The following is a 27524-nucleotide window of genomic DNA, read 5'->3' on the forward strand; positions in this document are numbered from 1 at the left end:
GTGTTTTTTTTTTACCCACAGCATCGATGATTTTAAATCACCAACCTCAACTTAACACTGATCAGCAACATATTCTCAATACACAGCATGGTTGAGTTAAGCACTTACCAGACCACTATCTTTTAACTCCTGGACACATTCACAGAAATAATCAAGTATTGCAGTTTCACATCTAGTGGGGTAGGTATTAACACTCAGCCAGTTATCCTGCAGGCAGCGAAGCCCTCACCCACAGCTTCCCAAAGAGGCATCCATAGAGTTAACATTATGAGACAAAACAAGCAAGCCATGTACAAAACATTTAACATTAACTTTACAAATAATAACAAAAAGATCCAAGTGTAATATAAACCAAAAGTTTATTTCTACCAATTTGCTCAAGACACTAGAGGAATGAGTTTCCAGTGAGAGAGGGAGTGCCCTCTTACATTAACAGGCTTGCGTTCAGTTGAATAACACTAGTAAAGCCACTTAAAATTGCAGACATGATGGGGGAAGAATCTCCTTAAAAGCCAAAATAACAACAAAAAAATATGCTGGTTGTCTTCGTCTACAAGGCCATCTGCAAACATTCACTTTGACACGCTTACAAAGAACTCTTTGATTAGTTTAAATCCCTTTTTAACCTAACCCCACATCTGAAGCCATGCAACTCGCATCCAACACTCAGCATAGGAGAAAACTAAAAATCTAGAAACGCCGAAGGGGAAACAAAAAAAAAGAAAAAAAACAAAAATTGTTTATTTGTGAGCTTTAAAAGCTCTTGCTCCTGCTCATCTGTAAATCCAGTAGACATGTAAAAATACAACCATACAATACATTAGATTCAAAAAGGTACCAAAAAGTACAGTAAAAATAACACTTCCATTACTGGAAATGTAAATGGACACAAAACAATATAAAATAAAAAGTGGAAAAGTGACATTTGCTTCCCCAGTTCCTCACTTGATCTGTACAAATGGAGCATGAGTCCAAATTTCTGCCAACTCCAAAGGAAAAGCCAGAGTCCATGTTCGCTGTAGTCAGACCATGGATCTCTTTTTCTTATTTACTTTAGACCTTAAGAGAAAAACACGTTGCTTAGCGTTACTGAGAATAAACCGAATGTGGCATGCAGTTACACAAAGACAGACAGGTGCATGAATGAGTTTGACAGGTCAGTGAATGAACAGACACACTTTGGGGGGCGGGGGGGACACACGACCACTAGCTATTACACCTAGCACCCTGGTGAAAGGTGACACGGTCCTTATCCTGTTCTTAACCACCAACAACTCAATCCTTATTGATGAAGTAGTCTTTGTAGAGATGCATCTCAAGATGGCTGACGGATGGAATGAATCCATCTTTCATAATCACAGACCCCACAACACAGCCTACTCTAACCCCACCACAATGTTTGAATGGATTTAGAGTAGATGGAGATCTTTGGGGTCAAAAGGCACTAATGGTTACAGCTATGTTCTCATATTACCACAGATGATGCAAAAATGCATACCTGCACTATGTGTGATCAGTATGGCTTGTAGCTACTCTGGTGGCCTCCACGTCTTGGAGTTTTCCCATAGCTTGTATTGCCCTGGTCTGGAGGACAAGAGAAAAAGGGACTGAGTTCTTCTGTACAACAAGGAGGACCAAGAAAATAAAGTTTCTCTCATTCTGTTTCTTTTCCCCAGGGGCATTTATCGCTTACTGTAATCGTAGCCACCCCCATAGTTGTAATAACCACCAGAGTAGTCATAGTTGCCATATCCGCCATATCCATAGCCTTGCTGTCCATAATAGTTCTGGCCATATCCCTGGTTCCAGTAGTTGTTGTAGCCTTGGTTCCAGTTCTGCCCCTGACCTGAAAATAACAGATGAGACCTTTTTAGGACTTTACAACACACAAACGGTTTTAGAGTAAGGAAGCGTAGACACACAAACGGTACTTACCACCACGTGCCCTACCACGGCCCGTGTATCCACGTGCACCATACTGCTGCTGCAGGTAGACCTCTTTGGGCTGGGCTATTTTAATTTCACACTGCAACACCACAACACAATCATATTACACATACATGTAAAATTACTGTTGCTGACAACATTGTAACCTAAATGTGAATGGGTGCCATCTTATTACCTTGCTTCCACCAACGCTGTGGTACTTCTTCTCCATGACCTTCTTGACAGGAGCCTCGTCTTTATATGTAATAAATACAAATCCCCTCCTCTTCTCAGTCTTTGGATCCTGCGGAAGCTCAATGGTCTCAATCTACAAAAACAAAGAACAAAGCTTTAAAGCAGCCTGTATTATTATACCTTCTCGATTCTTTGACACAAATAAATCCACTGAATCCAATACCTCTCCATAAGTCCCGAAGTATTCTTGAATGGTCTCCTTTGAAGTGTCAGGGTTAAGGCCTCCCACAAAGATTTTCTTCACTGGTTCCTTCTTCATGGCCATGGCCTTCTTGGGGTCAATCTGTCTGCCATCTAGCCTGTGCTCCTTCTGTTCAAGGACCTGCAAAAAACACATAACACATTTACCAACTGCCCACTTCACATATTGGAGTACAGGACTTAAATGCCACCTTCACTCACCTTGTCGACACTGGCTGCATCTTTGAAGAGAATGAAGCCAAACCCTCGTGACCGGCCTGTTTGCTGGTCCATCTTGATGGTGCAGTCCGTCACCTCCCCAAATTTAGAGAAGTAATCTTTGAGATCCTTCTTGCTTGTGTCCCAGCTGAGGCCACCAACAAACATTTTCCTAGCAACAGAAAAATAAGAATGTCTTAGAACCACAGTATAAAAATTAGGAGTTAAATCTAGTACACAAAGCTACTAGAAATATTAGCTGTAAATGGTCCAAATTGCCTCTGTCATGTTTCTATACTGTATTTATATTTGAAATGATTTGTCTTACATGTACAGTTGTATTTAGAGCATACTAACTGGCCACATTGACTCCAATATTACTTATATTATGACAGTTCAATGTATTTTAGATCATTCTTCTGCCATCGTAATTGGAACTGCAGCTAAAAGGTAACTGTATAAATGTACAGTATTTCTCTAAAAACATGGCAATAACAACGTTAAAAGAAACAGCAATGGCGACTGGGAATAGGAGTACTTAAGTAAACGTACTCCGTTACTTCGCACAGCTGCACATTATGTGGGTGGGGGTGGTGCTGGTTGTAAATATACACTACGTACACCCTGTTCCAGATCATCTGTTGATCTACTGACGCAGGGAGCAGACCGCAGTCTCTGTGGCTTCTAGCTATTTCACTACTTAAATTCAATAAACACAACATTTTCACAATCCGGGCGCAGCAGACACATCATATTCATACATTTTCCACAAACCGATACGTGTTTGATTTAATCCCTACCGAGGGCGCCCATCCCCCCCATCCGCCCGCTTTGCACATGGCGCCAACAAAAGGCCGGTTGAACAAAGAGACACGGCAAACCACTGCTGCTTGTTATGCTTTGGCTGTTTCCTGAGATATTTTCCGTCGTGGCTTTTTAAACTCACCCCGCATCCTCCTCGCCTTTGCTGGCGTCGATTTGGCCGCCCTCGGTGCCACCGTTCTGCGAGCTGTCGTCCTCGTCGGGCCCGGCGCCCTCCCCGCAGTCATTCTCGGCGCTGTCGTCGTTCCCTTCCTCGGTGTGGCCGGCTCCGTTATAATCATCCTCCAGCTCGTGGCCGTTTTCTGATGTTTCCATGTACTGCTGCTCTGCCTCAGACATTTTGCACTAATACTCCTAAGGGCACATGAAAAAAAACCATTACATTAAAAAATAATCGCGAGGGTTACATAATGTGTCATGCTGTACATGCTTCGCCATTAACACGGTGCCAATACGTGCATTTCCCACCATTTTGCCCGGCGTTCCATACATTCATAGGGAGCCGCTGCCGAGGGCCGGTAAATGGCAGCAAAGTAACGTTCACGTACCAAACATTGCTAGCACCCAACATCTAACGTGCAATTCCACTAGAGTTAAAGATTAGAAAACTTGTAACCTTCTGTATCACACTGATAAAACCCAACGCCGGACCGTGCAACTCAAATTTGCAGTTACGTAATTCACAGGCCGCACAAGCCGCAACACAGGTCTGCTTATATTTGTACACTATTGCATCTGCTTAGACAAGAAAACGACAAAAACACTGTACACACCACTCAACTTACGTGACAACGCAGAAGGAAAACAGGATAAAGAAGTAGAAAAATCGACTTACTGATCACACGAACGGAGAGCTCTCTTCAAGATGGATTCTCCCACACGACGACAACTCGTGGTTGGTTTTCGAGAACCGGCAGAAAAAAACGACATTTTTGCGAAGAAGCCACCTGATTGGATAATCCTGGCTGCCACTTATGGCGTTGACCAATAGCGTGCGCTGTTCTGTCAGAAGACGTCCCCCCCCCTTCACAGGCAGGAATGAACTCCGGGTATCCGTTTTGCCTCTGAAACGAAGTGGTCACTGCTTCAACAGGATTCAGCTAAAATAAATAAATAACTACACGGTGAAGAATATGTCAACCCGTTCATTCTAACGTGTGACTTACTAGAACAACGCTCTCTCAATCGGTTGGAAAGCGCAGTTAAATGCAGCAGTGCTATACTGGATCATGTGGAAGCTGCCGGACGGTGCATCTAGTAATGTAATTCTGTGTATTTGTAGTCATTATTTGTGAATAAACACACAACGTGCTGTCATTTGGCTTTGTTTAGGTTTTATTTTACAGCTGCTTGAAAATGAGCACAAAATAATGAATAATGCCAACTCAAACAAAATACTTTTTTCAATCAGTTTTTTTATATGCTGCTTAAATTGTGTATATCTACATATCGAGTTTATTTTCCATATGTTAGCTAATAAATTGATTTCCTCTGCTTAAATCAGTGCTTGATACCCCCTTTAAGTATAATTAAATAAAATATCACAAAATGTAGCATCCAACTAGAGCTGTAAACCAAATCATTTTTTTGTTTTCCAATTACATTTGTGTTTTTCTGCAATGAGTTACACATATCACAGCGTGTGCTTGACTGTATGTTATCATTTTGTCCAGAAAGTTTGTCATTCGGATAGTAAACTACTATTACTATTATACTACTTAATTTCCCCACGGGATTAATCAAGTAAATCATAAACATTACCATCACCTCGATACAGATCATCTCTGATTTTAGAACATGGGGAAAGATATTAAAAGACTGCATGGCAAGGGAGAGAGTATCAGAAAATGTGAACATGACAAGTCGGGTCATGCTGATAGCTGCAGCCATGAAAAAGTAGGTTCTGTAGGAGCTAGCATGTTGGACCTGCTCCACAAGGTTTTAGGTATGATCCTTACACAAGATGAGCATGTAGTGTTTTTAATAGTCCCATACATACGTGGTTTTACAACTGATCTTGATGTATTGTTATTATTTAGAAAACTTAACTATGAGTCATATCAGTGGTCATATATTTTCATTATTTATTTTCATTGTCATTCCTCTTCTACAGTGATGGGATCACCTATTTGAGGCTCACTTGGATCGTTCTTGAGCAGCCAGTCAGCAAACCAAATCTATTCAACACAAAAGGGCCAAAAGGTGAATTAACATTTCAGCCAAAGCTCCTCCACAATAATCAATTGTAGTAAATGCACAGCTAATGAGTAAACCCGTGTGTCTTCACTCTTATGTCAATACTCACACAGGGGTCGAGTGGCTTGTTTTTGCAGAGCTCAGTGAGTCCATGCAGTAAAACAGGGTTTACATGTCTTCTGAGATAATCTTCATTCGCTTCTCTTGAGGGAAAGGGCTCGATTACAGCTGGAGAGAGAAAGTATGAAGTTCTTGAATGAGGGGTTCAAAGCTTTTCTGTATAAATGAAGAATTTGTGTGAGTATATGAATAACTTACAGTCCGGGAACATAAATTTGATCTCTTTCACAGCTGCATAGAATGTTTCGCTGCCATGGACTGCGTTCTTCAGGTGAGAGGTGCCATATTTTGCTCTAAGACTGGGAGAAGTACAACGCAGCATTAATTAATGTAGTAGTGTTAGACTGGTTTGCTTCATGCTGACACTCCATGACATGCAGAGATACCTATTTACATAATACACAGGATATTCATGTATGTAAAACACTGACCATTCTGGATGAGATTCTCTAGCCTTGGTGCTGTTCACAGGTCCTATGATGGACTTCCAGTGGTCAATAGCATTGTCGCGGGCCAGAGTCATTGCAACAATGGGGCCAGAGCTCATGAAGTCTGTCAAACTGGTGAAGAAGACCTTTCCATAGTGGTCTGCATAGAAGTCACTGCATTGTTCTGGACTTAGCTGAAGAATCCGCTTCTACCATGTAGAGATAAAGTTTTACTGTTCAGTGAAGTGTGATAACAAAACGCAACATTTGCAATTATATTCACAATGGTGACTGATGAGGAATTGCAAATAACGCTGCCCAGCTGCTTACAACCTCTGTCAAGTAAAACCAATATAATCGCCATCTAGTGGACAACCTGTATATTTACAGAGCTAACCCAGGGTGCAGGTCACCCGTAGATAGCTGGAATAGGCTCCAGCCCCCCGTGACCGGACAAAGCGGGTCAGATGATGGATGGATTTCCCATTTTAAACATTAGCAAACATGTATGCTGAAGCCACCTACGTCGCCATTTTATAGCTGCATTTTAAAATAAAAAATGTGCATAGAATTACCTGAAAAAACACATTATAGCAACATCTGAAAGAATGCAGAATTACTGTATCTCTTGCCATGTTTTTTAAGACAGTTTAAACCTACCTGTGGGATAATAAAGCCCGATTTGAGAATAATATCCTCAATCTCCTCAGCTTTTTGAAAGGCATCTGGTTTAATAATAGCCAGAGTTGTTTCTACATAAATACGAGGACTGAAGGTTTGCTCCATCTACTGTATGCTAATGTTAGCTTATATCAGCGCCTGTAGCTACTAGCTAAAACGATATGATGCACACAGTCCGTTCCGTCAGCAAAATAGTTAAAACATTAAGAAAATTGTCGAAAAAAAGTAGTTTTTAAAGTCTTTTTCTGTCCTCTATATCGTTCACTGCCTTCGCTCTGCCTTTGTGTTCCCGTTGCTAGGACACCAATCAAAACCTACCGTGTCCCGAGCAGGACAATACACACCATTGTACAAACGCTGCCAACAAAAGGCAAATTATTTTGGTCAATATGTTACCAGCTCCAAAATTTTCACCAGCATTGTAGTCACTAGGTTTATATTTACTTAAGGTATATACAGTAACTTTAAATGACATCTTTATATACATTTTTAAATAAACTTTTATTTATTTTTTTTCCAAATACAAGCCTTGCCATGGAAGGATTGATACCAAGACGGTACACTTTTTAAACAGTCTTTTATTCAAAACTTCTTCAACAAAGATGGGTTCTTATCGAGTTCCAATAGTAACCTGCCACACTCTGATCAGGTTGTCAGTGTAGCCAGCGAACAGGGTCTGCAAAGATACCAAGAGATAATGTCAACACCAGTAAAATCTGCAATTCTACTGTAAGTCCACTAACATTCAAATTAAATGTGTTTCAGCACCCCTCATATTTGCAGGACTGTCATCAGTAGACATCAGGGTTAAAAGTGAATGGGTATAATCACTGGGGCTACCACACTAAAAGCCACAAATCTGATGAATGAACAGACATGTGTACTAGAAGGTGAACTGAATGTCTTGTACCTGTCCATCAGCAGACCATGCCAGGGAAGTACACTGTGGGGGTTCAGCCTTGCTGTTTGTGCTGATCACTTCCTGTCTCAGCTCATCCACAATGATCTTGCCCTCCAGATCCTACACGTAAATAAGACCAGACATAATGCAATCATTGCAATACATATCGATAGCAAAATACACTTAAGTTTGTTAAAGTGGGGAAGGTTAGAGCTCAGAAACAGCCTCTGATATCATCAAAGACAATACAGTTGGTGTTGAAAGTTTCGTCACAGCCCTTTACCCCAAATCATTAAAGAACTCATACCCAGATCTTGATGCTGGGGCCAGTGGCAGCACACAGCCAGTAGCGGTTGGGGCTGAAGCACAGGGCATTGATGACATCACCACTGTCCAGGGTGTAGAGGTGTTTGCCCTCATTCAGGTCCCACAGCATGGCCTGGCCATCCTGAAAAGACAGCCATTCTTAAAAATCCATATTACACAGCTGTGAAGAGGGCAAAGCCTCAGTTCTAATAAGAAGACATTAAACATGCAGGTATCACTCAGAAACAGCCTCTTTTGTCATCACTGTTAAGCAGGTTGTGTGTTTAAGTTTCCATCACTGTTGATACCTGCAAGCTTTACTTGCACACTTCCACTAGGTTCAGAGTGGGTCTGTAGTGAGTCTTAGGGCAGAAACATATCTGTCTTACCTTTCCACCAGAGGCACACAGGGAGCCATCAGGAGAGACTGTCACTGTGTTCAGGAAGCCAGTGTGGCCAATGTGGTTGGTCTTCAGCTTGCAGTTAGCCAAGTTCCACACCTAGGAGTAAAGGACAGGCAGTGTTGGTTTAAAGGTTTTATGCTTTGTGTTGTTTTCAAAAACGTGTTCAAAACCATTCAGCAACAGGCAATACCAAAAGGGAGACCTCAAAATGTTTAACATACCTTGACCATCTTGTCCCAGCCGCAGGAGACAATGATGGGGTTGCTGCTGTTGGGGGAGAAGCGGACGCAAGACACCCACTCAGAATGGCCCTCATCCTGCACAATGAGAAGGTAAATACATTTTTATGTAACAATCTTTGAGTGGACATGATTAACTACTTGTTTTGATACCATTTTAATGTCTCATTTGCACATTATATACATCACAGTCATTATTTACAAGTTTAACAAATTGTGTAACTGCCACTTTTTCTGTATGATCAACTGGTACACAATACACAACCAGCCACTCTAATCAAAAGCAGCTCATCACCCAGCCATTAACTTGATTATACTCTATATCCAGGAACGCTTACATTAATATCATATGACAACTCACCTGGATGGTGTACTTGCAAACTCCAAGAGTGTTCCACAGCTTGATGGTCTTGTCCCGGGAGCCAGACACAATCTGACGGTTGTCAGCAGAGAAGGCCACGCTCAAAACATCCTTGGTGTGTCCAACAAACTGGCGGGTGGTGAGGCCACTGGGGAAAGACACTTGAAGTTAACAAATAAACTGCAATAAAATCCTTGTAAACAGGATTTGGCCTTCCTCTAAAATAATTCAATAATTGCTGCAGACATGGACTGCTAAAGACTTGCTCACAGCAGGTCATGTCACTGTGTGAGTCAGTGACTTATTGATCTCCAATCATGCAACTTCAACGTTGTTACAGGCACAACTTCTAACAGCACTGAATAACTGTTTAACTGTGGCCTCACCAGAGCTCCACAGACATGCAAATCTACAAGGACTATGTAAAAGAAGCAGCTTTCCACCTGAGCTCCCAAACATCTGCAGGTATCAACTGCCAGCACTTACGTGGTGAGATCCCACAGGCGGAGGGTCCCATCCCAGGCACCTGACAGGGCAAACTGTCCATCTGAGGAGATGACAACATCACTTACAAAGTGAGAGTGGCCCTTCAGGGAGCGTTGAGGGATACCATAGTTGGTTTCATCACGGGTCAGTTTCCACATGATGATGGACTTGTCTGAAAACACACAATCAGTTATTAACTCAGGCTTCACCATTCTTTCAGAAAAAGGCAGACATTGAACAGTAGCATGTAATGCTAACTTTCTGCTGGTCCATTTTAAAGCAAAGCAGACATACATTTATGCAATAAATACATAGATTGGTGCAATGACTACCCATATGGCATCACCTGTGAATATTATAACACGTGTCACAGCATTATTACTGTGTGGCATTTATGGCTCCTTTAAAAGTGACGCCACATAGCATTAGCTAGCTAACCTAGCTGTGGGCAATGACAGTGGGCAGCAAAACTGTTTAGCATCAAGACTATAGTCTATTTAACAACGCGTAGCTGTTAAAATACATGTTTTATCTCTCAGATTTTGTATCTCTCACATCGCCGTTTGTCTTAGGTTACAGCAGCAGAGGGCTAGCTGACTAATGCTAACCCAACCATGTTGGCGGAGCCGGCAATGGAAGCCTCACCTCGGGACGCCGACAGAATCATGTCGGGGTACTGGGGCGTAGTGGCGATCTGGGTGACCCATCCACTGTGCCCCTTGAGGGTCCCCCTCACTGTCATCTGCTCGGTCATTTTGGCGAGGTTCGGTGGTGCCTTTTACAAGGATGGATTCGGATTTTTCAGAGGTCCGGGAAAACCTAAGTCCTCATCGCATCTAGGCACAGAGGAAAAGGAAGTTCAGACCCGGATGCAAAATCTAAGAGGGGGTGAGAAGCCCGCAAAGGATTCTGGGATATGTGGACTTCATACGATATTATATTTGGTGCTCGCATGGATCACCGTGTTTGTGCTTTTGCCCTTTAACACATTAAATGTAAAATTAAATTGTATGTTTTTTTTGTATATTATTAGCTTCAATGTCATGAATTCTTACATTGTTGTTATACTGTAACATTTTGTTTTGTTTTGTAGATCATTAAATCTTTTCAAAGAAGTTTGTTTTGGGGCTTGGGAAGTACGCTTAAATGCATTTGTGCCGTCCTCGGTATATGTCCGCTATACTTTTGACAGGCCAGTTAAACTCGTTTCCTTTTTCCACGACTCTTAAGACGACTTCTTGTCTAACAGGTTTATTGGAGTAGGAAAGTGTAAAACTGAAACAGATAAATACAACTGATTAACGCTATGATTTTTAACACTCAATATGCATTTTCTAAAATAAATAATAAATTGTAAATGAATAAAATAATATTTAAACGTTGTTTGTCTAATAAACCTTAACCTATAGTATTAACAGAACAATACATCACATCGCACATCCGCACATCCACATCTCATCTGTATCTACGCACGACAATCACAGTTATAGAATTACTCGATCAAAATGTAAACACAAGCACAAAACAATAGCAAACGATTCCATTCAAAGATTAATTAGATAAAATAAAAACAAAGTCACATACTCACGATGCTGCATCAGGCGTGAGACGTAAACTATTAACACTGTAACTAACTCCGCGGCTCCAACTAAAGCTGAGAGCACAGCTATCCACACAACCGCTCTGTGTCTCCATAGCAACACGACACTCCAGCCAAACAGCTGGGACTCCCAAGCAACCGCGTCACAGAACGCAGCATCTACTTGCAAATAAATCATACAAACAAATTCGCTTTTACATCAAAACATTTACACAAACATTTATTGAAAAACTTTAAAATATACATTATTCAGTGCAAACATCCTAATGTTTAAACTAAATGAATTTGAAATGTTGTTAAAGAGATTCAGTAATATATATTTTGTAGTAATCCTTTATTTGATGCTATCACAGTACACTTTATCTCTGATACTGTCATGTCACACTTGAACTGATCCATTGTTGATGTATTTAATGGCACATGTGATTTTTCTAGTAGGCTATAACAATATTATATCTATTATAAAAAGAACTGTGCACATCCCAGTTACATCACACCTGTATTACTGTACCAATGTAAACATTTATTAACGTTTTCATTCAGATTCTATATTTTTAAAATATGCCAATTGTCGATATTTCATGGTTTCAAAGATGGCTTCTTAATAAACAATACCACAACATCATTAACTCATAAAGACTCATTGAGGTGTTGGTAATGTAAAATAAATAATAATAATAAAGTACATGTATTTTGAAATGTCCAATCTGTCGCGTCAATGTTTCCAAATGCTTGCTCTATAAAAACATACATGTGTGTGGCACCACATTCACAAACACAACACCCCAAATGTAAGGTCATAACTGTAAAACTTGTTATTATTTGATAATGAGCACATGAAATTCAGATTTACTGTAAACAGTTTTTGTTGGATGCCTGTGGTCCAGTTTTCCCGATGGATCAACTGCAAATAGTTATTGTTCAGTCCCACAAAGAATGAGCTCATTCCAGTGTAACAATGGAGGACATATGCAAATGATTTGAAAACATGTTTGTTTGGCTGATTGACTGTTTATTTGCCAAATTAAGAGCACGCTTTATCGGCCCAGTGGGTAAAACACACTGTTTTATTGCATCACACATGTGCTGTGGTTCCTTCTCCCTGAATTTTAAATCTTGAAACTTTGTGCATTAAAAGGCAAGGCACTTTGGCCTGGGGTGGAACAACATAAGTTAAAACTCAAGAGACAGAGTTCTCCTTGCATTCACATCAACTATGTACTATGAGGCTGCATCTTATAAAATGGGGCAAAACATATGAAACCCAAAATGACGATGACGATATTAAATGAATGAAACAACAGTTTAACATGATAATGATTTAATGTCAAAAGCCCATGAAACTAGAGTTGTTTAGTTGACCAGAATTCATGTTATACATAATTAAACAAGGAATTACAAAAATAGCTTAAATCTTGTACAACCAAATACACAACCAAAAAAAAAAACATTCTCACAGAGTCAATTTAACACTCTAATATAAGATGTCAAACTCTGTTCAGACATTATGCTATGTACTCTCTCCTTATATAAAATGATACTGATAGAATCTGCAAAAAGAAATAAACACATGTGATAATGTTTCGTGACAGATTACCATCAGCTTTGACTAAACTAATGAAATAATGCCTGTGTACCATTCTGCTAGCTCACTCAACACATATTTTAACAAATGCTTTCTCATACTTTAATCATTGCTGTTTTATTTTAAAGTTGAAACAGGACTACACAACATCCAACTGACAGATTTCCAAAATAATGCAAGTTTGCAGGTATAATATGAAAGGATCAATGCAAAAACAGTAATGATAAGGGGTTATGTTACCTGTTATGCATAGTTTGAAACATTTACTGTAGGTAGACATGTTTGTCATCATAATTACTGCAGTATTAGGTGGGGATTTGAGCTTTTTTTGCACATTAGTGCAGAGAACAGTCCTCATTCTCTGTAGTGGATAAGCATGTTCAATTGGTTCATCACATTTTGGATGTTTTGGACGCTGACCAATGATGAGCTGTTCTTGGAAATAACAACTTTGCTATCAGTCTCTGACACTTTAAAACCCTTCACACTTTAGACATTCACTTTCACATTCATTCATTTTTGATGCACACACCGGAGACATATGTGTATCAGTCAGTGTCTATTTATCATTAAAGCTGACATCTGCTGATACAGATGACAGTATCTTGCATCCTTGGTGAGTTTTAATTATCAGGAGTGATGATAAATCTGTGGCCTATAGTAGAAGGAAAAGAGCAACTTATTGTATATGACCTGTCTCAAACTCTCAGTTTGTCCCTGCTGGGATCATTATCATAAAGAATGTCTCCATAATCCTCCATTACTGCCAGAATGTGTAAATGAAGGAGGGTCAAAGTTTTCAAAACTTGTCTTCTAGGCCACAAAGTTATTAGTCCCCCCTTGTATAATGACATGATAACTGTAAATCCACTCATCTATACTGGTTAATATTATATCAATCTAACCTTTGACCTTAACATTCAGCAGCCTTAATAGTCATTAACTGAACTGAGAAAAAACAAACAATGAAATGTTTACATAACAACGACAATATGAATGATTGCTTCAGTCATTACTGAATAATATTCATGCATGCAGCTAACATCAACGTAAAGTATAAAACACATCAACATCATTTTTCATAATGTAAATGTGTGTTTGTCCGTAATGATTATATGCCATCTGTATACACTGTGCAAGTGTTCTCCTTTTTCTGTTAATACTCCTTTAAAGGTATGCATCTGTGTATGTGTGGTTCTGCATATGTATGTCAAATATAGCTTTTAAATAAGTATTTAAGCACCAAGAAATGTTTTTGTCTGAGAAAAAAATGTGTACCACAACACACAGGTAAAAGTTAACTGATAGCAAAGACTTGTCTGTGATACCTGAAAGAAAGCACCCTCACAAAATGCAAAATCACTGACAGTATTAAGAGACTGTGGTCATGCGCACTGCTAAAATGCCCCCCCCCCCCCCAAAAAAAAAAACAACAAACAAACAAAACAAACAAAAACTCGACAGCTCCTGTGTGAATATTTGATTCAAATGTCATACTTGGTTAGTTCATATGTCCATGGCTAATATTGACTGGACAATGATCAAACAACACACATATAAATCAGCAGCAAGAATGTCTGCTGTTTCCCCAAGAAAACTGGCAGCAGCAATGATAAAAAGTCTTCTGTGATTAAAAATGTCAAATATACATCATCGTTATTGGCAATCAATTGTCAAAGCAACACTGATTTATCATGAATACTGTCAATGGTTCCTTCAAATCTGGCCTTAAAGTTTAATTATTACACAAACAATGAGCAGGAATGCAGAATGTAACTGAAGAAAAACACGTCAAAATTAAACAGGTCACCACTGTCTCATGTACGCTGTGAAAAGGCAGAAATGTGGCTGTTCTGTTCATTTGAAAAGACTTCTTATTGCAAGTGAAAATTAATGTACTGCTGTTTGAGGGTTAAATCAAACACGACGTCAGCTGAACAGTCACCTTATGGTCATGCATTATTAACAAAAGATTTATACAAGAGATCATCATAACATGTTCAAAGTATCTGCACAGTAAATCCTTCTTTATGTGCCAGTGACCTCAGCAACTTTCAAATTACTTCAACTGGTTGCCAAGCTATTGCGCAGTATCATCAGCAACAGGTGTGTCTTTCCCTCGGGTGAATGTGGAAATGCAGTGTTCTGTCGCCCCCTCCTGGAGAGATTTCATACCAGAGGATCTGAGTGTTCAGTGTGACTGACACAGAGGCACTGCTTGGCTAGCTCTGCCTTATAAAAGCCACTGTCCCCCTCGTGCTTCCTCCTTGTTTATACGTGTCCCTTCTCCAGCAGGAGCCCCGCACCTGTTCAGGGCTGAGAAAGGCGTTTGCGTTTGAGCTTCTGCTTCGCCATTTCCTCCTTTTTAGAAAACAGAGAGAAGACAAAGAGAATCCTGACAACACACTCCTCCCATCCGCCAAGAAATGTGTCCATGCATCCATCGAGCCAGACTGGATAAGCGCACACACTTTGCCATTCCCTTCGTCATGATTGAAATCAGGCAACAAGTCAGACTTTGTAAGCAAGGCACTCTTCTGGACTGTCCTTCAAACTGAGAGTCCCACTGCCAGATCAGCTCTGTCTCTTCAAGAGCACGGCTGCAGTCACTACAACACTGAATCTTGACTTTTTTTTTTCTTTTTTAAATCATAGCCAAAAATGTTCATGTTCTCATATTCTCAATATATTATGTAATAGGATTTTATTTAAAAAAAATGGAAAAAAGGGAATGGGTTGCTGGCATAGTATTCAGTTGCAATATATACCATATCAATATGTACAGATTCCATGCTGGTGGTTAGTCATCACTGCAAAAGAAAAACAGTACTTTTTTTAAATTAATAAAAAACAAGCTCACACGCACACACTGTGATTCCTACTTACAAAATGCCCCTGTGTCAAATCAGAGCCGATACATTATTATTATTATTATTATTATTATTATTACTATTATTATTATTATTATTTTAAATGTTAATCTCTGCTACGTTAAGATCAATAGTTTCATTAGTTAACAAAATGCAAATCATTATATATTGGACTCCTTGTAACACTCACCTTGTGCCAGCAGCCTGGTATGGGTAGCCCATCATGTCCCTGCAGGGGCCACAACAGAAAAGGGAAGTTAACCTGATATACCCACACCTTACACTTCTGCATGCACCTGATATTTATATCAGTGACATAGTTGTGTCCTGCCTATCAGCCAACGTGGTGTAAGATTAAGCAAAAATTGGGTCTTTAAACTTTACTCAGGAGAAATATGGGTTAGTAACTTAAAAGATTAAAAGATATTAGCAGCAGACACACAAATAGTGATGAGAGGGGAGTGTAGGGAGAAAAGGAAAGAGATACTGTACCACAGGACAGGGGGCCTCAGGGCCGGAAGGAGGAAGAGGAGGAGGAGAAGAAAGCCCTGCCTTCACAGACAGATCTCGAGTTTCATCACAACCCTGTCAGCAAGATTCAGTTACTCAGTCACAGCATTGAGGAAGAAATGACAGAAAGCAGCACTGAGAATGAAAAAAAGAGTACTCGGAGATGAGAGGAAGGAGCCGGTCAGTACATAAATATGTGTGTGTTTGTGGTCTGTGTAACTTACAACAGGACATGGCTGGTCCAGGCCTGGAGGACCTTGTTCACCCTTTTGGCCCTTTAGACCTCTCTTCCCCACAGAGCCTCTGTCACCCTAACATCAAGTGGACAGCAGTTAGACACACAAACGAGTAGTTAAATGTTGAAGCATATTTTAGGATTGGGCAGGAAAAAACAAATGTACTTAAAAATGACGCGACCGTTGTAAAATATATGTAATTTTTAATATGTTTTAGACTAACCTTCTCTCCTCTTTCCCCTCTGTCTCCCCTGTCTCCCCTCAGACCTGGGAAACCCTGTGTGTAGATGCACAGAAAGGTCAGGTTGTCACTGGGCACAGCTTAAACTGAAAGTGTCAACACTTTAATTTCCATGAAGAAACTCACATCTAGTCCAGGCTCCCCTGGTCTGCCCTGGGAACACAAAACCACATATTGTATTATTTGATATTATTGTGAATTTTTGAACACATGTATGAAGCTTATCACATACTTTCTCTCCCTTTGCACCCGGAAGACCCACTAACCCTGCAGGCCCTGGTGCACCGTGCTGGCCGTCTGCTCCCTGCAGGCAAAGTGTCATCATCAATCTATTGCATAGGAGTGATGTAAAATATTCCAAAAAAACAACAATCCAGTTCTCACTTACTCTGTGTCCAGGTGCACCAGAGTCCCCCTTGTCTCCTTTCATCCCCGCTCCTGGCTCACCCTGCATAAAACACACACTGAGTACCAAATGTGTCATGCAGCTGCCATCACATACTGTTACTGTCTTACCTTAGGACCAGGCATCCCATGCAGCCCCTGAAACACAGAGCGTTGAGTGAGCGTGTGAAGATACTCATTAGATTTTCACCGTGACTGGGACAGTGATGTAAACACTCACCATGGATCCAGGAGATCCAGGTACTCCTGGTGGACCAGGTGGACCAGGGGGACCGGGCTGGGAAATCATCTGAACCTGTCATTGTTGAAATTACAGCAGGAAGAATAAAGTTGTAGCTCAAAGAGGACCACAAGTGTACCTCAATCGCAATATAGATATAAAACTAAAGCAAATAAAACACGATTAAAACATTTGTTGTGTATGTGAGTCTGACACTAACCAGATTGTCATCCAGTCTGCAGTCCCCTTTCTCTCCTTTATATCCATCCATTCCCTGATCCACAAAGATAAATTATTTCCTTTAGCTCCTTTTCACTTGTTTGTAACACAGAGACAAACATTCTAACTGTTCCTACTTACAGCCGGCCCAGAGAGACCCATCTCTCCCTTCTCCCCTCTCTCACCAGGAGGTCCTCTCTCACCAAAGTCACCTTTGGGTCCCTGGATGGAAGAAATTGAGAAGAGATCTCATATGGAGCAGCATGACGAGTAGTGAAAAACAAGAAAGCACGATGTGAAATGTTTACATGTATTTATACGGTACGCCCAGCATATCATGTCACCTGTAGGCACAAAGGATGACACACGTCCTATGTCACTGATCTGAGGTGTTATGAACGTTGCTGAATGACCTAATATGAGCCAACATTACCCATGTACAGGGCCGAGAGCCATATTTAGATCTACATTCATTCATTTGTGCCTTTGTTATGTGATAGATCTCATAAGAATGTGATTTTAACACAAACATATTTGTACAAAATTCTCTAAAATCTGCTTGTGAGGAAGTGGCCACATATTTAGGTGACTCTGGGATAAAATAACTGGTTAGAATCTGTGTTCATGATTAATAAATGTTGACTCATTCTACACTGATGCAGCTGTATCAGCGGAGCCATTGCTAAATTGTGGGTTGTGCCTGCCCAGGCCAATGAAAGCACTTTCTGTTTTAAAAGGAAATACGTAGATATGCAAAAACAAATGTGCTGGTTGTTCATTAGGACTTTTAATTAGCCTGTATGTACTTTCTGTGTGTAACTGTACCTTCTCTCCATCCGTTCCTGCAGGCCCAGGTAAACCAAGTTCGCCCTAAAATAGGATAAAGTGAGGAAACATTACCTCAGTGGACCAATAGAAAGCCATCATTAGCTACATCGGTAACATTTAAAGTGCTCAGAACACATTACCTTTTCCCCGGGAGGGCCTGGGGGTCCTGGTGGTCCAGGTGGACCCTGGAGACAAATAGACAGAAAGACAGAAATAGTCACACAGCATATACTGATAAACTTTATAATGTGCAAAGGAAGCAAAGCATAAACCCAATAACGGCATACAGTTAGCAAATAGCTGCTTTATGCTAACTTTATGTGGCATTTGCTGCTGGGCAGGTATACAGTAGAGTGGGCTTTTAGAGCTTTTTGTGGCTCTGCTGTAAACAAACAGACCCTAAGGCAACTATGACTGTTTAGTCATAGCTGGAGTTTTGATCGATTGTAAATATAAAACACTGATGCTATAGCTGCTTTAATTAGGTCTGTCATTTTCAGACAATCACATAGACAAACACTGTATACAATATGTGCCGCTGTTTACTTTCACTGTTTATCACAAAGAGGCAGAATCTTAAAGGCCTGAACCGGAAACGACATCTCACAGCGCTGGCCCTGACAGTAAACAAAGCTGATGACTTCTTTCATTGCTCTGTTTGTTGATCACAAGCAACTTGAAGCAATTTTATCTAACAGAGATTGTAAAACAGTGCTGAGTGTGGTTTGAGCTACACAATATCCTGGCATCATTGTCCATTGTGCTGATTGTTTTGATGAAGGATGACCCTGATGTACAAGAGCACCAGAAACAAAACATTCATGTGACGAACAAATAGCGTGCACATGTGTGCCACATTCCTCCCATGCAGTCTGCTATAAGTGGCAGCTCTCTTAAATCTCGCCCCTTAATCTCTATATTCATCCACAATGTTACACTTGTTACTTATCCCGCTGAAGGCCTCGGCCATCTTGAAGTAGTAAAAAGGGAAACCATCTTGCCTCCCAGAGGTGTACATGCTGATCCCAACTTTTTGTTTGTTCTTCATTAAATCCATGGAAACCAAAGGATGTTTACAAGCAGCTTTTTGATCTGAGATATTCCATCATCGGAAAGTGAAGGCTAGTCATGCAAATAATTATACAAAAAGCTGTCAAAAGTCAATGAATGATGGTAACAAACAACCACTTTCAGGCTGGTTTTAAACCAGATCATTGCCTAACAATTCATCACAGAGGAAACACTGCTTTTCACACAAACAAGTGAATGGATCAACACACACATGCTGGGTGGCCAATGTGTATGGATACGTGGATTCATAACCCTAGCAGACATCCTGTGTGTGATTTTTGTGCCGACTGATCCGCAGGTTCGTGTTATTCACAGATCTTACGCTGCTCATTTCAAGGAGACCTGATTCATAGTGGGTTTTAATCAAATGCACACTCCGCTGCAGAGATAGCCATCTGTCAGTAGCATGGACCACAAAACATGGCAGACTGAGACTGCGGCGACAATGAGGGGTTCCCCTCCCATCTACTCCAAGGCATTCCCATTGTGCAGAATACAAGACAAAACACACCATGCTGCCTTACAGCAAGTTTTAACCACACATCTTGTTAGGCACACAGATGCACAGCATGAAAACATACTCAGGACAATGTAACAAAGACTGTTGATTTTTCTGCATGATTAAGAATGTCTCTATAGGCTACATGTTATCTGATAGAGTAGTACAGCTGTGCTATATTTGCTGAGGCTGTGCGTTTTATCCAAAATGAGCTTTGTAGACTGCTAAACCAGGGACATTCAGTAATGCTCTTTAGATGTGGGACCTACAGTGACATCCAATACATCTTAAGTCTCAATCTCTAGAAAAAGGGCATGTACACAAACAGACGGATCCAATGGTTGAAGCAGGTGGGAAATGCTGTGGACACACGCAAGGAATGTGCTTATGCAAGTCTGTGTATTGGTGTTAGTTACTGATCCAAAAACCATGCAGCAACAACAGCAGATTACCGAAACACTGATGGTGTTGATGGCCTGTCAGGAAGAAATGGCAACATGTTCAGTCCTGCACTTTCAGTGTGTAAATGTGGTCCTCGCAGCCAATTCTCAGGAGTGTAGGGAAGAATTTTTGCCTTTCGTATAACACAATAAATGGCCGTGTTATCTCAATGTTGTTGTGCATTGCTATTGCTTGTATCCTTGCAAACAAATGTGTTTTGGATGTTTCCTTAAAAGTAGGGTAGGAGATTTCCTTCTGATGCACTTTTTGTCAAATTAGTGTAACTTCTCTTTACAATCCGATAGCAACCAATTAGTTCAGCAGTTTGGCATTAAAACGAAGAATATTAATCATCTGTGGAAGCTATAAAGCAATAAAAACATCAGCCAATCCTCAGGAACAACCCTGCACGGCTTATTGGCTGGTTGTCACTCTCTTCCTGCTCTGCGCGCACCAGAGAGGTATGTGCATGATGGCCGAAGTCACAGGTCACAGCTCGTCTTCAGGTAATGCGCGTCCATGTGATTGGGAGGCGTGGCTTCGGCGTAAGCTCCGAGAGGAAGGGGCATGTGTTTACTTTCGAAATCTGGCTGACTCTCACTGAGTTTTCAAAATCTCCTACCCTACCTATCTTTTTTTTCCACAGCATCATGTGGGTGAAAGTCAGTAAACAAGATGGAAATTAAACTGTGAAATCTAACATTTCATACAACATATGTTTATTTGCCTACTCATATTTATTACTAGAAACACATGACAGCTGATGTCTTGTTTAAGGTGAAAGAGAAACTGTAAATCTGGTGGTTGTAATGATGCTTTAATAATAGCACTCACCTGGAAGGCATCTAGAAGTTTCCCATTGAAGTCAATGACGTCAGAGGTGCCTACAGCGCCTTTCTCACCAGGATAACCCTGAGACAGAGACATGATGAATAAATGAGAGCTACATACATAACATTCGAGACACTTTATATGATGAACATAGGGAATAAACCTACCATTGGTCCCTGAGGTCCCTGCTCTCCCATTTCTCCTTTTTCTCCCTGTGTGAGAAATACCATATTAGATTATGTAGCATACAAAAAATGCATTACATTATGACTACAGAAAAGGATTAAAGGTCATAAAAAATTCAAATTTGTCTCTTACCTTAAATCCTGGCAGTCCATCAAGGCCTCTCTCTCCCTTTTCTCCTACACCTGGTTCACCCTATTGCAATTAACACAAAAATTCAAGCTCTGTGCATGTAAAGGTACATGTATCTCAATTAATCAGTGTTTTGTTTGAAGCTGGTGTGCACCTTTTCCCCTGGAGGACCCTGATGTCCTGGATAGCCAGGCTCACCATCTTTTCCCTGTCAATTCAAAACAGTCCATAAATGTAGAGAAGGCACGCACACACACACACACACACACACACACACACACACACACACACAGAGCTATATTTTATACATAAAGCATGCTCCTTTTCTTACCGGTGTTCCAGGCAATCCTTGTGGCCCCTAAGGGAGAAATAAAATTTGGTTATGTTGATTATAAAAAAAATTCAAATTCAAAGTCACCTCTGCAGACTTAATGAAAAATATTTGACTTACCTCAACACCATCACGACCTGGAATACCCTAAGGAGCACAGACACATTATAATATTAGTGACGCACTTAACAAAACTGAGAAATTGACTTCAAAGACCAGCTTTGGCCACTAGGGGTCATTGTTTAATAAAACATAGCAGGAGGTACATTCTGAGCTGTAGAACCGGACAAATTAAAGGAAAAATCTGTAATAAATGAGTGGAGGAAGATAACAGAAACAGATGCTCACATACACACCACACATGTGAGAAGTGGTGCAACTAATCTACTACAGCCAGTATAGAACTATGGGCACTACCTGTTGTACAGCACACCGTACACTGATGTTTGAAAAAAAGTGAAGACACATCTTTCAGTGCATCCACGACCTAAATAGCTCCTGGATCTGGACAGAAGTTGGTGTTTCCTTTAATTTGTCTCTCATGCGTACCGAAGTGTACTAAACCCTGACCTGTGCCACAGCTCCATCAAACACTTAGTGGAGTAGTTCCACTTTCTGGCATCGTTTAGGTAAACAGACCTATCATGGCTGTTTGTGCAGGCCAGGTTGGACCTATGCTTGGAGCAGCTGAACATCTGCTATGAAGTCATCCATGGCAGAGGTTTGCTTAGTCGGATCTTGTGCAAGAGCCTTCTATCTCTCTATTTGCTTTCGCACACGCTGCTATCAAGTAGTTGTGTTTACTTGATCACTCACTATGTAAATGCATGATATAAATCGGAGGTTATAGCCTTCCGCTCTGTCATCATATTTCACAACAATGTGTAGAAGCTCTGTTTTCCAGCTGGCTTCTTTCCTCTTGCTCTCTGTGTGCACATACAAACTGTCAACCTGACCCCTCTCTCTTACTACATGCTCCTCATTTACTGTCATCCAACAGCCTTTTCACCTCTTCTCTAACCCCTCTTTCCACTACTTATCGTTTGATCTTCTCCTGCACGGCAGCGGGAAACAAATTAGCGTTGCAAATAATTTTGAGCACTCCTTTTATCCTGTTTGCAGCCAAGGGATGGATGAGGAGCAGTTCAGATGTCAGACACTTTTCCAATTATAAACGATACTAAATTTCATTTCTTAAAGAGATCACACCGCATGCCTACCAAAGCAAAAATGTTTGTATCCACATATCAGACAGACTCTACTACAACTTTGTTGGAGCTGTCATTCATTTTATTTCTTTTTTCATAAATGACAGTAATTAGAGGACACTCATGCTGGCTCACTTTCTCCTGCTCGGCCCACTCAGACATCTGCCCACAACATGGAGCGTCTCTCTGCAACACTCTGTGTTTGTTTTGCTGTTTTCTGGTTTTGCAATGCCTTTAATCAACTTTAAAAGTACATTTGCAATCGACTAGGTTACAAAATGGGCCTCTTTCCTTCGACCCGTCTGTTTTCAGTCATTTTCTGAGTTCTGTTGGATTTCTCTGTCATGTTGAAACAGGCTTTTTTAGTTGAATCCTTTGCTGTCCTGTGCCAGCTTAGCATTTATTCCTTCCCTTAGATAAACATAAATTACCTTCGTAACTTTTTTTTTCTCTATCTCCAGTCCAATAACCACAGATTTAAGCTGCCACTGCATTTGTGCTAAACTCTGGAGAGCAGAAAGTTAATTTTGAGAAACAAAAACTGCCTGTGGCGAGGAGCACACTATTGTTTGGTGAGACCAGCAAACTGCCCATGAACTCACTGTGGTGCCATATCTGTTTCAGCGCGCACAGCGACACAGTTGTGGTAGGAGGGTGGGAGAATTGGGGGGGTTGTTGGGGAACTGTGGCCGCTGACTTACACAAAACAGATGAGGCCAGGAGTAGAGTTGCTATTCTGGGAGTTTTTTAGGTAAGCCACTGTTCACTGGTAAACCCGGAAGAATGAGAATGTGGGTCCACTCCAATTGACCGTGTAGACCCTCACCCTCTTTAATATACGCGTGTATAAACGCACATCCATATGTTCCATACTTATTTGCAGACAAAAACACAATTTGCAATCTGTCACACTGCTGTGGTTGTGTTTGTAACAAAGCTGCTGGTGACTGAGGTGTTTCAAGCGACTGCATTCTTTGCGGTGTAACCTTAGTTTGAGGGAGAGTGATGGAGGAGGAGGAGGAGCAGAAGGGGAATAACAACTAAAACAGGAGGGTGTGGATGTGCATGGGTTCTTGATGCTCTTACCGACTCTCCTGCAGGGCCGCGAGGCCCGTCCTTGCCCGTGTTCCCAGGGGGGCCACGAGGACCAGGAGGACCAGGGGGACCAGGAGGTCCAGCAGGTCCGGCCTGGCCCTGATCACCCTGATGATAAAATGAAAAAAGAAGGATGAGGGGAGGAAATAGCAGCACATCATCATTTATTTAAGGACCAGTGTGAGATGTAATGGTGATCAGGTAGGAGAAGTTTTTGTTGTTTTTTTACATTTTTTATTTTTTATTTTGTATTTTAATTTTCCTTAAAAAAAAACAAAATTAAGACTGCTTCTGCAAAGTTCTGCAGGGTTGAGGGAAACTACAGTCAGGTAATAATTATCTGTGGGTTTGTCACTATGAGCCAACGACTTTACAAACACACGAATTACTAAACATGTTTAATACGATCCACAGAAAATGCCAGATCTTTGTGAATCACTCACTTGCACCCTATTAGCTAAATTAGCACAGCATCTGGAAGAGTGCAACATGGCCAAAAGCAGCAGTCAACAGCCTGTGAGTCAGCATGAAACACACACATGCTGTCAAACGCACTCTGACACATCAAAAATATCAATTAAAAAGACAACATTTATTAAATTTTCTTTCCATTTTCTACATGAAACAGAATATAGTCACGGAAAAAAAGTTTTGTTCACCGCAAAGGAAGATACAACCACATGGTGACACTTCCTCTGCACCCCCTCATCTACAGACATGTGGAGCATTATGGTTTGCTTTGTTGAGGCTGGTACAGCAAGGCCTTTCATGAAAACCATATTACCAAGGCCTTGTTGTTGCAAACTAAAAGCTTATTTTCTCAAACTGATAATTATTGTGTCTCTATTAAACTCAAGCCTGAACCAAAATGTCATCAGAAAACAAGAGTTTTCTCTTCTGCTTGTAAGAAGAAGCACGCATCTATTGAGCCTTTCTAAAATGTGAGTAATTTATATTCTGTTTCAGATGCATAAGAACTTCAAATACAAACAAACTTACTCAATCAGCCATGGTAATAAATAAAAAAAACAGTACACCCACAAAAAAACATAAACATACATGAGAGCAATTGAATGCAACTTAGAAAGAGAAAAGGGAGGCATGAAGAGAATGAAAGGAACTGCTGATGAAAGGGTGGTTAAAGTGTTAAAGGAGCACACATGCCTTTTAGTTGTGGTCTACCTTCAGAAAGCGTCTCTGAAAGCTGCTGGACTGCTCTCCAGAAAGAAAGCCATGGTCATATCGAGGGAAGACCATCTAAGATTCAGGAGGTGCGGAAAAAGGAGAAAAAAAGAACAGAGTATTGAAAGGCGCGGGAGAAAGGGAGATGAGGAGAGGAGAAAAATGGAAATCCGGAAAGTTCAGCAGCCTCTCAAGCTGTAAGCCAGAAGAAAGCTGTCATCTTTGTGCAGGGACAGGGACAGATCAGCAGCCTGACAGACAGCGGTGGCTGCTGGGAGGACTAAGGACCAGTTCTCTAAGAGGGACAAACCTTGACAGTGAGAATCTGATTACTGTGCAGACCTGCATATGTGCTGTAGTTGGGTGGACCCTGAAGAGAGAGGTGACAAAGGGAAAGGTGAACACAGCTGTACAAATCCTGCACATTTAATGCATCGTCTGCAAATAGTGAGAATGTCATAAGACCACAGTGAAGCCCTTTTGCCCTTTCAAACACATTTAATTGTGCATGTGCCCCATTTAATACCTTCCCTCTAGAACCAAACCAAACAGAGGCGGCTTGGCTCTGTGGAGCCAGCAAATGTATTGATTGTCTGTCAAGCTGAAAGGACCAGAACTCATCTGCTGCCACAGAGCTTGGATCAGCTTCTTTGGTTGATTTCCTCTGATCGAGGGAGGGGAGGATGGAGAGAAGATCTGAGAGAGGAGGGAGAAGAAACAGTAGGGGGAGAAAGAAGCAGAGCTGCTCGTCTGCTGGAGGGGTTTCTGTTAACAGGCTGCGGCAAGCGTACTGGATAGCTGAGGTTTTCCCAATACCGCAGACCCCTCCTCCTCCTTCACTCTTTGCCTGTTGCCTTCTCTCCCCACTGTCACATTCACTCATTCACACCGTTCCCACCATGAAGACCACATGCACATATGCTCCTTATACATCGCATATAAGAGAATAGGCTGTTTCACAGTGGGCTTCCCCTTCACCTCGCTCTCATCAGACCTTAGGCTGATAGAGAAGACAAACAGCCATTCAACCTCAGAGCCTTGTCTTACCATGGATGTTTTGTAGCTGCTCTGGGGGAGGCCAAGGGAGGATCTGGCTAAAGATGAAACTCCCATCACGGCTTGTCTTTCAGTACAGCCGACAGTCCAATTTAAACAGAGACAATGTCCTACATATATAGGTTTGATGGCACGGAGGCTTGGCTTTATTCCTTTAGTTAAAGTTGCTGTGTCAAACACTTACATGACCTTTGTGCCATTAGTGGTTGGTGATTGAATAACGTGATTTTGTTTTAATACCCTGGTTATCTTGTGGTTTTATTCTGTCCTGGGAGCAGCCTGACAAAGGCACTGAAAATGATGGATTGACAGGAAGGCACAGGTTGACAGAGATTCATGGCCGCTTCCTGTTTTTCTGTCTATTCTTGTACCCTATCCTCTTGAGTTCAGAGGTGAAAGAGCGTACAAACCAGGGCAAGGTGTTTATGTGCTGGAATAATACTGTCAGCCTCTCACTGCTTCACCATTTAGTAGCTCAGCCTCAATGGACCTGAAGAGACTTGATTCATTGCTTAGGAAATCAGCACCAAGAAGGAAACAGTTTTTCATTTGCTAATCTATCTATCTATCATATCTGAGAAAATGTATCCTAGGAGGCCAAACCTCATTCACGACTACAGTAGCTTTAGGAGCTGTAGGTTTGTTTTGAACCCGGACTGTGTCTCTAAGCGATACTCTGAGGTTTTGGGGGCTGCGGACTTATCCAAGAACATCAAAGCCGCAGAGGCCTCAGCCAAGTGCAATATGTACCGTTTGGACAGACTCTGTGATGCAGGATGCCAAAAATATTTAATTCTTACACTACCTCAAAATCTGTGAGGATAGGCACAGAAATCAAATGACTCACGCATCGATAGGAATCAGGAATTCCTGTAACGTCTACGAACCGCATCATAAATATAGTTCCACTGGGCAGCCCTGTCAAATTTACACTCCATTTACACTCTGCTATAAAACAATAGCAGCTCAGTTTCATACCAATAACCTTACACACACAGGCTGCAAGATGTATGACTGCACATACTTTAACTATTATTCCATACTGTGTCATTTGTTCTAGAATGTGACAGTTATAAGTAAGCAGCAAGTGGCTACAAAAACAGTCCAACAAACATTTGTAGTTTGTATATTTGAGAGACAAAGAGGTTCATGGTCGGAGTTTTTGGAAGTCAGAAAAGAGTCCACTGCCAAGATGGAGATTAGATAACAAGCAAGGGTTATTTATTATTAATAAATAGACATAAAAAGGTCATTATC

The 27524-nt window shown here is 41.1% G+C and overlaps 4 protein-coding genes across 13 annotated transcripts in view; all 4 read right to left on the reverse strand.

The window, feature by feature from the left end:
- Nucleotides 1–340: 340 nt before the first annotated feature.
- hnrnpaba (heterogeneous nuclear ribonucleoprotein A/Ba) lies at nucleotides 341–4352 on the reverse strand. Its single transcript, XM_028415467.1, has 9 exons — nucleotides 4238–4352; nucleotides 3527–3756; nucleotides 2584–2752; nucleotides 2345–2503; nucleotides 2123–2254; nucleotides 1936–2026; nucleotides 1694–1846; nucleotides 1499–1584; nucleotides 341–1059 (listed from the first exon to the last, which is right to left on the reverse strand). Exons 2-8 carry the CDS (start codon nucleotides 3739–3741, stop codon nucleotides 1514–1516), a joined length of 990 nt encoding a protein of 329 aa, XP_028271268.1. The 5' UTR covers nucleotides 3742–3756; nucleotides 4238–4352; the 3' UTR covers nucleotides 341–1059; nucleotides 1499–1513.
- Nucleotides 4353–4921: 569 nt separating this feature from the next.
- On the reverse strand, nucleotides 4922–7106 carry nme5 (NME/NM23 family member 5). The gene is made up of 5 exons (XM_028415469.1): nucleotides 6807–7106; nucleotides 6150–6355; nucleotides 5917–6017; nucleotides 5708–5826; nucleotides 4922–5579 (listed from the first exon to the last, which is right to left on the reverse strand). Exons 1-5 carry the CDS (start codon nucleotides 6930–6932, stop codon nucleotides 5499–5501), a joined length of 633 nt encoding a protein of 210 aa, XP_028271270.1. The 5' UTR covers nucleotides 6933–7106; the 3' UTR covers nucleotides 4922–5498.
- Nucleotides 7107–7387: 281 nt separating this feature from the next.
- Nucleotides 7388–10386, reverse strand: rack1 (receptor for activated C kinase 1). Its single transcript, XM_028415468.1, has 8 exons — nucleotides 10170–10386; nucleotides 9525–9696; nucleotides 9039–9186; nucleotides 8660–8755; nucleotides 8424–8534; nucleotides 8036–8176; nucleotides 7738–7848; nucleotides 7388–7503 (listed from the first exon to the last, which is right to left on the reverse strand). The coding sequence occupies exons 1-8, from the start codon at nucleotides 10276–10278 to the stop codon at nucleotides 7438–7440; spliced, it is 954 nt and encodes a 317-aa protein (XP_028271269.1). The 5' UTR covers nucleotides 10279–10386; the 3' UTR covers nucleotides 7388–7437.
- A 2077-nt stretch (nucleotides 10387–12463) lies between these two features.
- The window catches only part of col23a1b (collagen type XXIII alpha 1 chain b), a 103781-nt gene continuing 88720 nt past the window's right edge, over nucleotides 12464–27524 (reverse strand). For 2 of the 10 annotated variants that reach the window (XM_028415586.1, XM_028415582.1), the window contains 24 exons: nucleotides 25212–25286; nucleotides 24021–24137; nucleotides 21847–21873; nucleotides 21727–21753; nucleotides 21550–21603; nucleotides 21399–21458; nucleotides 21248–21292; nucleotides 21084–21161; nucleotides 20261–20284; nucleotides 18379–18423; nucleotides 18236–18280; nucleotides 17552–17632; nucleotides 17412–17465; nucleotides 17192–17266; nucleotides 17083–17109; nucleotides 16955–17014; nucleotides 16799–16870; nucleotides 16693–16719; nucleotides 16549–16602; nucleotides 16314–16400; nucleotides 16072–16164; nucleotides 15770–15808; nucleotides 15596–15604; nucleotides 12464–15070 (listed from right to left, as the gene is read on the reverse strand). In XM_028415586.1, the coding sequence (XP_028271387.1) occupies nucleotides 15020–15070; nucleotides 15596–15604; nucleotides 15770–15808; nucleotides 16072–16164; nucleotides 16314–16400; nucleotides 16549–16602; nucleotides 16693–16719; nucleotides 16799–16870; nucleotides 16955–17014; nucleotides 17083–17109; nucleotides 17192–17266; nucleotides 17412–17465; nucleotides 17552–17632; nucleotides 18236–18280; nucleotides 18379–18423; nucleotides 20261–20284; nucleotides 21084–21161; nucleotides 21248–21292; nucleotides 21399–21458; nucleotides 21550–21603; nucleotides 21727–21753; nucleotides 21847–21873; nucleotides 24021–24137; nucleotides 25212–25286 (1326 nt within the window). In that variant the 3' untranslated portion in view covers nucleotides 12464–15019. Of the gene's footprint in view, nucleotides 15520–15595; nucleotides 15605–15769; nucleotides 15809–16071; nucleotides 16165–16313; nucleotides 16401–16548; nucleotides 16603–16692; nucleotides 16720–16798; nucleotides 16871–16954; nucleotides 17015–17082; nucleotides 17110–17191; nucleotides 17267–17411; nucleotides 17466–17551; nucleotides 17633–18235; nucleotides 18281–18378; nucleotides 18424–20260; nucleotides 20285–21083; nucleotides 21162–21247; nucleotides 21293–21398; nucleotides 21459–21549; nucleotides 21604–21726; nucleotides 21754–21846; nucleotides 21874–24020; nucleotides 24138–25211; nucleotides 25287–25521; nucleotides 25582–27524 lie in introns of all 10 variants that reach the window. The other 8 variants (XM_028415584.1, XM_028415585.1, XM_028415589.1 and 5 more) reach the window with 8 other exon arrangements.

Source organism: Parambassis ranga, chromosome 10 (assembly GCF_900634625.1).
Source record: "Parambassis ranga chromosome 10, fParRan2.1, whole genome shotgun sequence".
Taxonomy (NCBI): domain Eukaryota; kingdom Metazoa; phylum Chordata; class Actinopteri; family Ambassidae; genus Parambassis; species Parambassis ranga.